The 16179-nt window shown below is 52.9% G+C and overlaps 2 protein-coding genes across 2 annotated transcripts; one reads left to right on the plus strand and one right to left on the minus strand.

Moving 5' to 3' along the window:
* Positions 1-6: 6 nt before the first annotated feature.
* On the minus strand, positions 7-7920 carry P4HTM (prolyl 4-hydroxylase, transmembrane (endoplasmic reticulum); the record flags this gene model as incomplete). Its single annotated transcript, XM_010181639.1, has 8 exons — positions 7902-7920; positions 7127-7317; positions 6055-6151; positions 3956-4118; positions 2182-2367; positions 1963-2053; positions 1346-1469; positions 7-105 (listed from the first exon to the last, which is right to left on the minus strand). Coding segments are annotated over exons 1-8 (970 nt in total), but the record flags the coding sequence as incomplete, so codon positions are not given.
* A 1558-nt stretch (positions 7921-9478) lies between these two features.
* LOC104533737 (secreted frizzled-related protein 5-like) lies at positions 9479-12833 on the plus strand. The gene is made up of 4 exons (XM_010181628.1): positions 9479-9756; positions 10484-10656; positions 11556-11642; positions 12499-12833. The coding sequence occupies exons 1-4, from the start codon at positions 9578-9580 to the stop codon at positions 12831-12833; spliced, it is 774 nt and encodes a 257-aa protein (XP_010179930.1). The 5' UTR covers positions 9479-9577.
* The last annotated feature ends 3346 nt before the right edge of the window (positions 12834-16179 follow it).

Consider the following 16179-nt stretch of genomic DNA (forward strand, 5'->3'; position numbering starts at 1 on the left):
GGCGGTTGGGGTCCACGTTGATCCAGTTGTTGGCAATCCACTTGGTGCCTTGGGTCACCAGGCAGCCCCCATGCAGGGCGAAGTCGTCCAGCTCCCCCACCCAGCCTGCAGAGCAAAGAGGATCCCCGTTGGGAGGTGGCGAGGAGGACGGGCAGGTGCAACCAGTGAACACCAATGCCTGTTGGATTTTAGCTTGGATACATCTCAAGGGGTTGGCTCCTCCTGGCACCTCTCCATGTTAGTGCTACCCCACCTTAAGAGCTCACCAGGGCGAGCTCCCCGAATGCAAAATGCCCGTGGCCTCCATGTCTCCACTCAGCATGAGGGGCTTGCGCGTTCCGCATCACAGCTGCTGTTTTTCTCAGCTCTTCCCAAAACAGGGGGCTGGCATGGAAGAGATGGGCACTGCCGCTAGAAGGCCGTGGAAGTCAGAGGCTCATGGCCACATTAGGGATTGCATTTCAGCAGCTGTAAGTGATCCTCTCTTTACAGAGGTCCCATGGTTTTTTCGTGGCAGACTTGCATCAGCCACATTCCATTTAGGAACAATTTGCTCATAAAAACACAACAGGGTGCTTCTTGCAGGCGAGTGATGGTCTTGACACCGCCCCCAGCAGCCCAAGCGTTGGTCTTGCGACCTCCTCTGTGAATTTTCTAGAAATGGAAACGCAGGCTGCTCCCGGGGGAGCTGGGATGCTACACTCCTTCCTCCCACCACTGCTCAAAATCTGCCATCGCAACGCTCTGGAGTCACACTCACTGGTGGCCTGGGAGATTCGTGTCAACACCCCAGCCTGGCTGTCAGGGAAAACCGTGCTGGGCTTGGTGAGAAAAACAGCCCCGAGGACACATCCCACCAGGCTGCGGCTGAGCTATAAAGCAGGAGTGGGCCCCAGGCCAGCAGAGCCTAACGCGGTGGACGGTGCCTCCCTGTGCTGCAGAGCTGATGGCCGTGCCTTTGTCTGCCTCCCCTCCCCACCCCTTCAGGCAACACCACATCAGTGAAACGTTTTGAATTGCAGACCAAGTTCCAGCAGGAGTTTCAGCTCGCACAGCAGGACGGGAGGCAGCTGGCCATGGCTAGCACAGCCAAGGTCTTTGTTTGCTGGCTCGTCCAGTCTCCCAAGGACATCAGGAGCCACTGACCTACTGCTGCAAACAAAGGCCTTTCAGAGCCAGGAAGCTCCTGCCCAGCTGGTGACAAGTAGACTCCACAGTTCCCACTAGCAGGCAGCTACCACACTGTGGCTCTCCTCTGAGCTCCCAGCCGCCACAAGACGACAATGGCTGCCACCTCCTGCAGTCCAAACCCTCCCAAAAGCTGAGTCTTGAAATGAGCCCGTACCTTCTCCATCTGACAGGTAGTTGTACCAGAAGACAGCGGTGCCTTGCTGAGGTTTCACTCGCAAATTGCCCTTGTCGCAGTTCTTCCGAGTGTCTCGCAGGTCGACGTCGTTCTGGATCAAAGACTGGCAAGAAACCACAGAGAAGGTGTTGCAAACGGGGCTGGAAGGACACGCACACGCACTGGGCTGCCTCTGCTGCCAGCCCATCCTGCCCTTTGCCTGAACGCCTCACAGGGACAGCCCAAGGCTGATGCTGGGTTGGACAGGGCTTTCACAACCCACCCGCAGCAGCCGGTTGCAGCCTCCCTGGAGGTCCATGACCTGTTTCTGAGCAGTCACCCATTTCTTAACACGTTGCCTGATGCCAAGACTTGGTCTAAGGAAACCTGCCCAGACGCAAGCGAGCAGGACCTGCGTGATGGCAAGGCCAACAGACCTCAGCTGCCACAGCCCTGTGCCCCTTCCCTCGCCCTCAGAGGGTCGCAGTTCCCCCATGCTCTGTCTACAAAGCCTCACGATCACCAACCTCACACACTGCACCCCTTCTGCAGCCACAATGAGTAAAGACATTCAAAGAAGGACTCAAACTCCCCGGGGGTAGGCAAGATTCATTTACCATCTCTTCATATGTCCTGTTATCAGCTATAGGAAAGACTGTTTCGCCTCCGCCAGTCACGTTGTTCAGGTAGAACAGCACCGTCACGTACCTGCAAGACAGAGCAGCTGTCAGGGGACAGGACTGGGACAGGAGGGGATGCACGGGGGCTGTCTGTACCCTGTCCCTCTGCCACGCACACAGCAGCTCCTCCCAGACATCACGAGATATGTGACTTACCGGCAGGAGGTCTCGAAGGGGGCGCTTTCGTTGGCAACCAGCTTGGTGTGGCTGCAGGCCGTCTCGGGGAAGACGGGGCCGCTGTCCATGTGGGCATGGTAGTGCCCTCCTTGGTCGTAGCGCACAACCTGGAGGGGCTCGCTGTGCTCCACAATCTCGGGGGGCAAGCGAGTCAGGCGCATTACCCTGGGGAGGAGGGGAGGAGAGTAGGTGAGGGGAACGCTCCGCCACCGCTCGCCACCGCTCCCCAGCAATGAATTAATTCAGAGAAAGACAACCCCCTTCCCCGACAGACCGGAGAGACGGATGAGCTGCAGCAAGCATGCCAAGAGGTAACTGGGTCCTTACAGATCTGTTGGACCACCACCATCAGCTCAGAAAGTCCTAATTACAAAAAAAACCCAAATCTGAAAGGTGCATCTCCAGCAGGTCTGCTCTCAGGAAGACTTTGGCTTGCTCAGAAAGCTTCTGTGTGTGTCCCTGGAGCCTTCACGTGCCATCTCATCGCTTCTCTGGATTCCTGCACACCACCTACAGACACCACCTTGGGGACAGTTAGCAAAGCACAAGGCCCCCGCTGAGAGTGAAGGAGAGACTACCTCTAGAAATATTCTGGTCACCTAACTCACCTTTCCCTGTTGCCTTGTCAGCAGCCAACCCCCAGGGCAGAGGGGCACTGGGAGTGACCAAGGAGACCGGAGCCCTGCTGCTCTGGGATTTTTTTCCGCTGCTACATCTGGGATCATCCCCAAGGCAAGCAGGGACCTCTCGAGACCTGCCAAAGAACACTCAGAGCCCTGAGAATCCAGACCTGTGATGCCCTCGGGGCGGGCCCGAGGGGAAGGTGGCGCCCAGGGGGGGTGACAAAGCCCCTCTGGGCACCGCACGGTCCCAGGGAGGACCAACAGCCTCCGTCAGCGCTACAGCTTCACGGCCACAGAGGGTTTGTAAGGGTGGCCAGCTGAAGGGTGTAAAAGCAGCATGCCCGTGGCTAGCTGGCATGGGGAAGGCGGTAGCCACAGTCTGCTCTAATCAAGGCAATATGCGACCCCATTCTCCAGCTGGAATGTGCTGAAGAAAAGCAGTGGCCACCAGCTCATTTCGAGCCTGGGGACAGCTTTTACCCACCCATGTCCTGGGTGAGGACCAGCACCACAAGAACAAGAGTCTCCGGCCAGTTATCTGCAGTTCACCACGGCTAAAAGATCTGGGTTTCAGTGCTACCCAGAACCAAATCTGAGATAAAGGGAAGGGTATAAGAGGTTTTCGTGTCCACTGTGAGCTGCCCTGCGCTGTGTGTGCTCCGAGGACTGAGCTAACTTGGCTTACTTGAGGTGAAGACGTGCTTGTTAAAAAGTCAGCTCTGAACAGCTAAGGCAGATTTCAGTGAAATGCATGAGTAACTGCAGCAAATGACAGCAACTGCTGGCACCCAGACAGCATTGGGAACGGGCAGTTTCTCCCAGTAAGCTCATTTACTAATTAGAATGAATTATTTCTTACAATGCCAAGTCTTCTTGGTTTTCTAGGGCTGTTCCCAAAAGTGAATGGAGACGCTGAAAAGTCTGATTTTCCTTTTCCACGGGACAATACAAATTCTTGTTCTAATGAAAACCTCCTCTCTCCATTTTGTGTCTGCATTCATTGCTCTTTCCACTCCAACACACTTTCACGCAATTAGTAAGTGTGAATATTAGCAAGTCGGCCGCTGCCTGTCCCGGCACAGGTGGTCCTGGTGCCCCCCAAACCCACCCGCCCGGCTGCTGGCCCTTACCTTTGCCGTATGGCCCTCATCACCTGGTGTGCCCCTTCGCCTTGGTACAGCCACGTGTGCTGGCTGTTGCGCACCAGGTCGCTCATCTTCACTTTCTGGCTGCCCATGTACTTGTGGAAATCACGGATGTTCAGTCGTTTGAACTCCTCCAAGCTCAGCACGCCTACGGGAAGAGAGGAAAAGCCGGTTGATGCTGGTGCATGTGATAGTTCTTGGTGTTTTGTGCTTGGAGAAACCACCACTGGAGACTGCACTGGGCGCTGCACAAATTGCCTTCCTCAAACAGACCCCAGCCAGGGCCCACCACGGGCTGCACCTCGTATGTGTACCCAGCAGCACTGTCACCTTTAGCTGAGCAGAGGGCATACAGCAACCTGCAACAGTGAACTGTGAGGGGCCATGCGGGGTCAGAACCGGGACAGGCAAAATACCATTTTGAACTCTAAAAAACTCCTAAAACACATAAAACATCCAAAGCACACAAAAGAATCCATCCAAAGAGAGAAAGAGCCACTAGGGTTCTAACATATGCAAAGCCACAGCTAAAATTCCTGCTCCACCTGATGCCTCGGGGCTTGTTACTTATTTAAATAGACTCCTTTAAGAGCAGAGTGGGTCACCTCAGACCACAAGACCTGGCATGGTAATTTAAAAAAAAAGCCAGTTTTATAAAAAGCCAAACCCCAAAAGAGTGGTACCTTCTGCGTTGGTGTAATGGCAAAACATGAGGAAGAAATACAACAGAGTATGATCTTGTGTAAGTAGAAATAACAGAAAAGTGAGACATATAAAGTGGTTTCTACCACAACAGGTATTTCTCGTTTGCACTTAGCAATGGATCGGCTGCTGCCTCTGTCGGCTTCAGAAAAACCCTCACGTTTGTGGATTCCCCTTTCTGGAGGAGGAAGCCCTTCACTGGGGCCCAGGTCCCTGGGAGCAGAGGCTGCAGAGCGTGCAGTGTGCTCCCCCGCAGCCAGCATCGCCCAGCAGCAACCCCAGCACTGCTGTGGTGCCAGCTCTGTGTCCCGGGCACGCAGAATCCTCTGGCAGGAGGAGGGCCCGGCCTCCAGGGTCAGCCTGGGGCAGTTCCTCAGGTGCCAGTGGTCACGACCAAATTATCCAGACCATAATTTCCAGTGTCTCTCTGTCCCCACTTCCCCTTGCTCCACGCGGTCGTTGATGACGCAGGGCCACATCCAGGTTGTGACCGGGTCTCTTGGTGTCACCAATCTAACAACGAGGGGGAAGCAGCTCTCTGGAAGCAAGGTCCTGCCAAGAGCACTTTAATAGGACCTTTCATTTGTTAATATCTGGAACAGTTGGAAAAGCCACTGAGGACTCAATCATATGCTCCTACCCCTGCCAAGAATGCCAGTGGCCCAGAGGAGTGGGGCACAGGATACCCTCCGGATATTTAGCCATGCACACGGGTATTGCTTCCGCTCCAAAGCAGCTCCTCCTGGGCAGCTCTCAATGCCAGGTTGCTGGAAGAGAGCATGCAGAGCCTGCGCGTTCACTTAATTTGATTAGGAAATGGAGAGCTGCTTAATTGAGGCCACTCTAATTAGAGCAGCAGAGGTCAGAGTGCATGTCCGGAGCAGCGGGAGCCCTTGGGAGAGCAGGGCCAGGAGGGACAGAAGTGGCCTCATGGAGTACAGAGGGTCTGGAGCGGCAGAGTGGGGGATCAGCAGCTGCCCAACAAGACCACGTTCACCTCTTCTTGTTCTGCCCTCCCCTGCCAGGGATATGGTGCTCCCAGCCTGCTGAAACCAGGGGGATGTGGAGAGTGCACCTTAAAACCTGCAGCCCAGGGAACAGGAGCTTGGTAGTCAGAGCCAGAGCGGTCTCTCTCAGGCTGTGGGGGCAGAAGTGCACCCTGAAGGTCCCTCTCACAGCAGGGCATGAACCAAAGCAGGTCAGAGAGGGGAGAGGAAGGGCAGCGTTGTGCTCTGGTTCTGCTGCTGCAAGATCCCAGCCCAGGCAAGAACACAGCCTGAGAAACCAGCCTGGGCAGGGACACTGCTCTCGCTCTGACCCCATGGCTGTGCGAGGTGTCCTGTGTGCTGAGGGCAAAGGGATTCCCATGGAGCTGCTCTTACCGTTCCCATCAGGATCAGCCTTGACTGCAGTGTACATCTCTCGGATGTTTTCGGGGGTCATCCACCTGCCATTCCCAAGCCGGGTATGGGTCAACACCTGAAATTCATGAACAGATCAACACCGGGCACTGGTTTTTTGCTAAGAAAACCCTACAGATTCCCTGCCTGGGGCCGGGTGGGCTCTGGCTCTCCTCTGCAGAGCATGGGCCAGGCGGGCATCAGCACGTCTCTGCAGAGAGAAGACTGCAGTGAGTCTCATCTGGCAGCCACACACTGTGTGGGGCTGACGAGTGCTGTTATTTCCAGTTTAGGTCATGGCAATTGACTGCTGGGACTCGATTAACCAGTCGTGAGATGGAGGGGGCACAGCTCTTTCTCTTGAAGGGGAAGTAAAGCTACTCATGCTAAAAGTGAATGCTTTTTCTTGTCCAAGAGAAGGGATTTGGAACAAAAAGCTTCCTTTCCACATGGACAGAGATGCAGGATCCTGGAGAGCTCTGACATCCAGAGAAAGGAGCCTTGTCCTGTGTTATTACTAGGTTCCCCATACTCTATACACTGGCTGCTTGCAGGACAGCAACACTGCCAGCCCCACCTGAAACGGGAGCCTGGGGACGGACATGCCTGCCCTGATGCCTCCTGCCATACAGGGGGAGGGTGCTGAGGAGCTGCGGACAAGGTGTTCGTTATCCCCCTCAAGGGTCATTAACAGGGATGGGTTTGCTGGTGTCTGGTCAGCTGAGCACTGTCAGCGCCCATGGGCTGCACAAGGCAGTGCCTATGCCACAAACTCACTCAGAGACACCCAGCGAGAGGAAACCACAGCACAAGGAACATTGTACCCAGCATATTCAAAACGCACGTCTCCTGCCAAGGACAGCTGCTACCTCCCAACTGCTGTGTATTTCCCCAGAAAACTTGCATGCTGAAGGCCAGAGATATAAAATTAAGCAAATACTGACTGGTATGTGCTGGGGTCTGGCTCTACCCAAGAATCCAGGTGACCATCTGAGGAGGGGACCTGCCCAAACATCACCCCAGCCAACCTCCCCCAGCCTGTCCCACACTCTACCTCCTTGAGCTGCAGCTGCCCGTCCTGATTGTGGTCCAGCAGATTGAAGATGTCCATCTGGCTGATTTCTATCATTTCCATGGCTTCCTCGTAGTCGTCCGTCGGCAGGATCTGGCTCTTCTGCAGTCCCTTCAGCTGCGCCAGATGGACAATGAGCTTGCACTCCTCTTCTGTCAGGAAGTCAGGAATTTCTGCAGCAAAAGCGTGAGCAGCAACAGAGAGTGAGGAACTGCTACAGAGGGACCCCATACTGATGGCAGGCCACTCAGAAAGGAAAAAAAAAATAGAGGTGGGGGAGGAATTTAGAAACTGCCTAAGTCTGGGACATTCAAACACATTCACCTTCTACCAGCAGAGCACACAGCACACACCTGAGCTGCAGGAGGTGGGTATTTTTACAGCAGCCTTTCCTAAATGTTTGCATCCAGGGGTCAAGCCCTTAAACTCTCTCGCAGATACCACAATGGACAAAGGAGTGAACAAACACGCGCGTATCACCGTGTATTATCACTTCAAAGGTGAGATGTGGATCACGGTCTAGGAACTGCTGCTCTACAGGAAGGGAGGCCAAAGCCTTTGGGGTGGGCAGTGGTGATGGTTTCGGGCTTCCTTGCTCTCACGTGGAGAGAATGGCACTTTGCACAAATCAAAAACCTTTCAGGGGAGCCTGGCACAGTGCTCGACTATGAAATTCAAATAGCAAACAACTTCCAAAGTTATTCCTACTCATTCCCTTGATACCCCACTGAAAATGGTCTATTAAGGGGGAAGACACTGCTCATGGCGAGCGCCATGCTCCACACCCAGGCAGCATCCCCGTATCACCAGCTTTCCTTTGCAGCACGACACTGGCAGCAATCAGGCAATGCCAGGATCCTGAGCAAATTTCAGTGCAGAGGAATCCACTCCTGCTTATGAGGCCAAGAGGTTTCTGGCTGCCTGGTGCACTGGGCTCGCACTCACAAAGCGCTGGCGAGGTCCCATTTCCACAGCACGGTTACGCCATGGCCCAGCAGGTTGAGATCCTCCTGGCTGGTGGCTGTCGCTGCCACAGGGACCTTGTCACCAGCTGCTGAGACTTTCGAAGAAGGAAAGCAAAAACACCCAAGCAGGACACATTTAAGTGCTTCTAGACCCAAGGTCCTGCTCTCCAAATCGCAGCCCCCGTGAGCTCCTGCAGGTATGTGCCAAGGACGCATTACACCTCCACGACAGCAGGAATCCTCAAAGGCAGGAGGGGGAAGTAAATTACTTCCATGACCTGAAATCAACCCTATGAGCTCAAACTGTCAATAAGCAGTTGGCTTCTTGCTAAGCAGAGAGCAGAACTAGCCCTGGAGAAAAGATGTTCCTGGGAAGCCCCAGCAACACAATGCAGTGGCTGTATCCGTAACGCCCTCAGAGGAAACCATTTCCGTCACAGGCAGCGCAGGGTCCTTGTGCCAGAGGATGCTTCAGAGCCGGAGCTTCCGCCGCTGGTTTGAACCTCATGGCACGGCACCAGGTCCGAATGAACCGTGCGCGCTGGCAAGCGATGCCCCCAGTATTTCCAGTTCCCCAAACTGGGCTGCAATAATGATGGCTTCTGGAATCTTAATTACGTGCTGGAGGAAGGACAATCCCGCTCTTCAGTGGTTGTAACAGGGTTTTGTAATGAAGGAAAGACTCTGTTAACCGGAAAACCGTGCTCTGTCACGCAGGTTGCAAGGTGAGGGAGTTTCCAGCTCCCAATCCCATCTGCAAACAACCGGGTTCCACAGCTGCAAATTAGTTCCTCTCTGCCCTCAGCTCTCCCAAACGGTTAACTTCTGGCTGCGAGACCATCCTATCTCTCTGCTGCTCAACAATAGATCCTGCTAAACAAATGCCTCCTAATTGACTTTAAGCAACACTTGATTGCTTTTCCAAAAAACAAAAGAGAGGAAAACATTGGGGTTTATGAAATAATGACTAATCCTGGAGCAAGAGAAAGGGGATGGGTTGGAGCGCTGGTGTCAAACAGAGTTTCAATCTCGGCTGAAAGAGCCTCAAGACACATGGACCAAGTCATTCATCCCTCCCCAACTGCCCTCATTTCCACACCTGCTGATCTAAGCCAAACCCCTGCTAAAATACAAACAATCGGGGCCGCTGGCAAATGAAAACTGGAGCATTGTCTTCCCCATGAGGGCTCTGAAAGGGCCGCACTTAATGAGGATGGATTGACAGCGAGGTGGCTCGCAGGCTATAAAAGGCATCCCGCAGTCGGGAGCAGCTCAGTCCGGGGTGCACTGCCCGTCCGCCCGCTCCCGTCTCACTCCCAGCATGGCCATGGCCCAGCGCAGGCACCCCTGGAGGTGGGGCGGCCCATGGCTGCTGGGTCTCCTGGCACGCCTGCTGCTCTGGGGCTCTGCAGGAGCCCGGGCGAGCTACCTGAGGAGATCCTCCAGCTGCACGCCCATTCCCCACCGCATGGCCTTGTGCTACGACATCGGCTACTCCGAGATGAGGATTCCCAACCTGCTGGAACACGAGACCATGCCAGAAGTGATCCAGCAGTCTGCCAGCTGGCTGCCCTTGCTGGCCCGGGAGTGCCACCCAGACGCTAGGATTTTCCTCTGCTCCCTCTTTGCCCCGATCTGCTTGGACAGGTAAGACGTTTTTACACGTTATTGCAGCTGTAGCAAGTAACACTCCCCTAGAGCACAACTGCCTTTGCATCCCGAGAGCAAACGCATGCGATGTGACCAGCACAGTCCCCAGGAAGCCATGCTGTCCCTCTCGGCGAGGGGCAATTGGATTACCCAGCAGGGACCTTCCCTCTGAAACATGAGCATTTTGTCTCGCAGGAGCAGAAACATGATGTTCCCTCCTCTGGATTTTCCTGCTCTCCCACCCCAGGCACCGCTGCTGTCCCCCCCCAAATGCTGGCACTCACCAGGTTCACCTCCCACCTCCCCTGCAGCCCCTTTCCCCGACCACACAGGGCCTTCCTCAGCCCAACAGTGCCAGCATCAGGGAGAAATCCTCAGTTTTGGGGTGCAGCCGTTGCAGGACAGAGCTGCTGAGGAAATCAGGTATCTACTTAGGCACCTGTAAAGGTAAACAGCCTTTGTACAACTGGAGAAAGTGCCAGGGGGAAGCAGGGCTTTTGGCAGCAGCCTGTATTGAACGGCCTCATCCCTCCCATCCTCAGAAAGTTATTGTTTGCTGTCTGGGCATGAATGTTCAAAAGACATTTTAAACACCACAGCATAGCTCTGCTGGCACTACAGTGTGTATAATAATACAGTGTGCAACACAGCCCTGTGTGGGCCTTGACCCTCGGCCCTCTGCCAGGAGGGGTCCAGAGGTGCCACAGCCCCATCCCTTCCCCAGGCTCATCTACCCCTGCCGCAGCCTGTGCGAGGCCGTCAAGAGGAGCTGCGCGCCCGTCATGGCCTGTTACGGCTACCCCTGGCCCGAAATCCTCAACTGCAACAAGTTCCCTGCAGACCACGAGCTGTGCATCGCTGCCGTCTCCACGGATGAAAACTCCTCCAGCAGGAGAAGTAAGGGTTGGGTTTTGTTTTTTCACACGTTTTTCCCATATGTAACACCGAAAGCTCAAAAGGATGGGGCTATGCTTTGTTTCTGTTCCTAATATTTCTGGGTTTAAGCTATATTTTAAAAAGCATAAATTCTAATTTTGTTCTCTTTAGGAATTCCACCATGCCTAGAAAATTAGCAGAGAGTTGACTGCAGCTTGTTCCCCTCTCTGCTTTATTCGTTATCCCCCTGGGTGCCATCAGACCACGTGGGGTTTGGGGCGGGGGAAGAAATCGCTGTAAAATCACTGTAAAAGCCTAAAACTCAGGCACAGCTTGTGTGCAGGCCCTGGGTGGGAAGATGTGCTTCCAGCAGAGCTAAGGAGCTGTGGCCCCGAGCTTTGGGTTTAAATAAACACGCAGAAAGAAATGTTTTGCAAGCCTGCTCTTGAAACATGAGGAAACACCACAAAGGGGCATGAGCCCCTGCAGACATGAGTTACACAAGAAAAAAATCTTTAAGACTAAATTAAACACCCAGATACTGCTGAACGCTGGAGGAGAGTCAAGAGCAGTGCAGGGAAGGACAGATGCCTCATTTCAGCAGCACTGGATGGAGCCGTACCCATGGCTCCACTGTCTCATCCAAACTGGGTCTTGATTAAGCATTTTCACTGCTGCTTTAACATGCAGCAACACACACGAGCCTAAACAAAGCACGGAAAGCAGTGTCTGCCCCAGCCACAGTAAGGAGAGCTTCCCACTTCCCACCCTTAGGCCTAAGCTGTCTCTCCAGGCACTGGGAAGCTTGGGAGGAAGCACCACTCAGAGCAAGACACCATGCATAGATCTCAAAACTGCATTACTGCCTTTTCCAGCGAAGCCTGACAAGGGTGTTATAACCCCATTTCTGTTTGCAGCAGTGCCCCGAGCCAGCTGCAAGGACTGCGAGCTTGAGGAGGCCAGCAGTGTCAGGGAGATCCTGGAGAACCTCTGCGCCAATGATTTTGGTGAGTAACCGCCCTCCTCCTCTCGGTTTGCTGCCGTTCCCTCCCGCAGCCGAGTAGCGGCAGAAAACGGCTTTGCCATAACAAATTGAGCTGGGGGAACTGCAGCTTTCGCAGCAGATCACAGAGAGTTTCAGCTCCCAACCTACCTGCTAGGTAGCAGGAGGGCCCAGCTCCAGGCAGCACCAAAGTTGAGGACCTGCTTTATTTCTCTGGGCTCTGATTTGGTTTTGGTCTGTGGCTACCAAACACAAGCACTGCTCTGGTTTTCTCTCGAGACCAACATTTCAAGCAATGCCCATAAAAACCTTTAGCAAACTCCATGTTAGCCCTTTCAAACTTCAATACCGCTGTTCCAGTAATGAGACTCTCCCTCTCCTAGCCCAAGCAAGTGGCAGCACTGGCTTTGCTAAATTAGCTGGCAGGAAGAATTCAAGGTATTGCTCTAAATTCAGACACACAACCTTCATGAGAAAAACAATAAATATTAAAAATCCTGGGCAGCTGGCAGTTGTGTCACCTCCTGAATTCTCAGCTCAGAGGAAAGTCAAGTAATGTGCACTTTGATGCATCCACTTGCTTGTGCCTCTGCTTGCTCCCGGGTTTCTGCCCATGCAGCGGTGCTGATACAGCTTCACCACTCCCATGAGAAATGCGCAGTGAGAGGAGCAGTGTTCAGTACTGGAAACCAACCCCAAATGAGATCTTTTACAAGTTCACTGCAATTAGAAGAGCTTGGATGGGTGTGTTGCCAAGTTACAGAAACAGCAAGAGATCCTCACGCTGGCTGTGTCTTTAAGCAGGTAAAAGCTATGAGAAGTAAGCAGAACTGTAACAGCTCTTTTTCCAACCCCCGCAGCAGTGAAAATCCGAATCCTGAGGAAGAATGTGACTACCACCATCTCGGACTTTGACCTGGACCCCTCCAAGGTGGAGGTTCTGAAGCACGGCCCACTCCTCAGAACCGAAATCCCCGGCCGGCTCCAGCAGTGGCTGGACATAGACGCCACCTGCGCCCACAACATCATGAGGGGCACGCACGCAGGGGTCTTTGTTGTGAGCGGCGAAGTGCAGAGCGACAAAGTGGTGGTGAACAAGGCCTATGCCTGGCAGAAGAAGAACAGGAACCTGCACCAGGCGGTGCGGAGGTGGAAACATCACCGCTGCCCCAAACAGCCCAGCCGCAAGGTCTGAAAAATCCCAGTGCCAACAATAAGAAACTGCTCCCTTCCCTGTGGCTAGAAAACTCCTTTCCCTGGCAGCTGGTATTCTGGAGATGTACAGTCAGTACTTTTAGGATATCCGAAGCAGTCGTAGTCCACAGACAGGGCCTTGCGACAGATCCCCGATTTACCGAGACAGATTTAACACGCTCCTCTTGCACAGCTCTGCAGATCAAGGGCGTGCGATGGGCGGCTTTGTGTGGACCCAGCATCACAACAAAACCGAACTGAACTCCACAGGCGAGCACAGACCAAAAGAAACCTGTAATAACAGTGCCTTCTAGTTCTCATCATTGAAGCTGACAGCCATTTCAGCTTCATTTTTGGACCCTGAGACACTGATGCTGTCCAAGTGTCTGACTGCTCTCTGTCCAGAGAGAACACACCAAGGTTTCCCTGACTGCTAAGAGATGCTTTTTAATGTGAGTAAAATACTTTACTTTTGAACAGTCTGAGGTAAACTGAGGGGAAGAGGAACCCCCCCAGGCAATGCCCAGTCCCTTAAATGAATGCTGAACTCAGCAGCTGCTCAGCCTGTCCCTTTGGTTGCTGCGCTGGGAGTGGATGAGCACCCGCACAGGTAAAAGGAAACGGCCGCTCTCGAGCAGGAAAGGCACAGAGCAAAGACAGCTGCAGGTTTCTGCGTAACAGGGAAAACCATTTTTTAACATCGGAGCCTTGAGAAAGAGCAGGGCAGGAGAGGGATGTCGGTGCTGAAACCTCTGCTCTGGCGTGCAACAGCCCCGACCACAGCACAACAGGAGCAGCTTGCAGTGCTGAGACGGGAGAAGGGGGGGGAGACACTTTATGCATCTCCCTGGCATCCCCCTGCAGGCAAGGAAGACAGAAAAGGTGGCAAAACTCGGTCTCACCAAGTTGTTTGCAGCTCACTCTCTCACCCAAGTAAGAAGGGGCTGCAATTCCCCGCGGGGGTAACCGCAGCTCCAGACCACACAGCAGAAAGCAGCAAACCCGCAGATGAGAAAAGCAGCCGGATTTTTACTGCCTACCAAAGCACCGCCCGTGGGAAGTTTTCTACACCGGGTTAAACTTCGGACTGAAATGAGGGGAAATCGGCTTTTGGGAGAAAAACGCCTTGTTCATGACGCCTGCAGCCTCAGCTGGGGGAGCCACTGCTGCCATGGAGGCACATTGCCTCCCTGTGCTCGTAGCGCACACCAACAGCCTGCGATGGGATCTCTGCTGCGGGCTGAGACAAGCGCTCAGGCACTGAAATTCAGCTGTGCCCTGACATTTGGGCAGCGATTACTTCTATTCCCCAAGGCTCCAAAGACAAAACACAGAGAAATTTCCTATTTTTACTCCCCCCTGCTGCCCGATGCACAGGATCTGCTGCCAGGTGGCCCCTGCAGTGGCAGCATCTTCTGAACAGACTGCGTTTGGGAAACACAACAGAACCCAGAAAAGCTCTGAAGGCTGAAGAGGCTTTGTCTGATATTTGTTTTCCATTAATGGGATTATTTGATTACTAGGGTTTCCTAACTAAAAAGTGCACAGATGGTCTGACTTACAAGCTTTAGAAATGACGTCTCATAGGCAGAAGGGGAAAAAAAATAGGGCAGGGACTTTTTCATAGCTCCATGAAATACGCTTGGGTTCGACGCAGATGACTTGTTCGACGCACACTTAAAAAACAAACCGCAAGTTTCCCTGCGGTGCCCAGCGCCAGGCTCCGAGGCGCAGAGCTCACATTAAATCATTAGAGCCGTCCACTGCTGCAGGCTGCTCTGCTGAAAGCAGAAATCACAGAGCAGCCACTTTGTTCCTTAAATTGGCTCTTGCGTGCCACAACACTTTGTTAAGTAAAATCCCCAGGAATTCAAGAGGCCTTCTTTGCTAGTGACTTCTGGTTTTGTCCGAGATAACCCAGTTAAATACATACTTCTGCTGATTTAAACGGGGATGCAATACATTAGGGGTTTTCTTTAAAGCAGCTGATTTAGATTGGTACTGTTTGCACAGATAGGGAAGTCTCTGGAAGTCTTTTAAGGTCCCAGCCGGCTCCTGGCAGGTTCATCCGGGAGATAAGAGCTGTCTTGCGATTTGCAGTTTCCAAATAAGGGGCTCCCTATCGGAGGAAATGGAGAAGAGACTCGCACGGCATCTAAATGTTGAATGTCTGTCTCTGTCTGTGATAGCACCCGTAGGGAGCAAAGCTTCCCCCAGCACCGACCGAGAGGCTGGAGGGACCGGTTAAAAGCTGTGGGATTAGTGCTGCAGGGACCAACCTGCCTTTTCTCCACTTCAGCACCTTCCTTGCAGGCCAGGAGCAGCTCTTTCACTTATGCAGCACTGGAGAAGGTGCAAAGAGGAGTTTTCCTGAGCAAAAATCAGAGCAGTTGCCCCAGACTGTGGTTGTGGTAATGGCGTCAGCTTTGTGAATGCTGTGGGGTGTCAGTTCAGGTTGCTGTGGCTGTTTACTGAATGTCAGGCAGAAATTCACCTAGAAATCTGCAAACCACGAGTACCACATACGTAGAAATGACAAAAGAATTTTGTATGTTTCTTCCAGATACTTATTGCATTAAAGGAGTTTAATAAGAAACCTATCTGGGGGGGTTTCAGTGTGTATAATCTCTTTGGAATCAGAAAAAATACCCCCTTATCTTACTGAGGAAGCATCTACAAGACTCTCAGAACTACCTTTTCAGAGACAACAGGTTTTGTGTGACTCTGCAGCAGTAGGAATTTTGTAATCGTCTGGCCCAAAAAATTTGTATATTCTCAGTGGGTTTCCAGAACACAAGAGTTCAATTAATGAGACTTTACCGGTTACAGCGTAAATTGTAGGAAGGTAAAGAAGGTTTTAAAATATCTGAAAGATGGGTGTTGTGTGGTCGTGTGTCAGAGCAGCCAGAAATAAAGAGAAATCTAGAACAGGATGCAAAATGGTGGAAGACATTAAGTCTGTCAAATCTGTTACTCACTTCCTCGGCACTGAAGCACCAACACTAAATTGCTTTATCACCATTTATTACCAAAACATTGGGGATCTCTCGTCCCTTCCTAATACTGAACAGCTTCTTCGAGGTCCTCTTCAGTGATCTGCTGTCTACTCACGGTATTTCAAGGGAATCTGAAAAACCTAGAAAGGTTAATCTTCAAATTCTCTAAACAGGCCACCCAGCCCGAGTCACCTCTGCAAACACATTACCAAAACACCTTGAACCGCACCACACTCTTTTTAACACAGCCCCAAGGAAAAGCCGCACAGGGAGGAGAAGCCAACACGCGAGAAGTCATTTCCCCGGTGTGGGTGTCCGACAGCGGGGGTGACAGACAAACCGGACCCCCCC

This window comes from Mesitornis unicolor, unplaced genomic scaffold (assembly GCF_000695765.1).
Source record: "Mesitornis unicolor isolate BGI_N332 unplaced genomic scaffold, ASM69576v1 scaffold21080, whole genome shotgun sequence".
NCBI lineage: Eukaryota > Metazoa > Chordata > Aves > Mesitornithiformes > Mesitornithidae > Mesitornis > Mesitornis unicolor.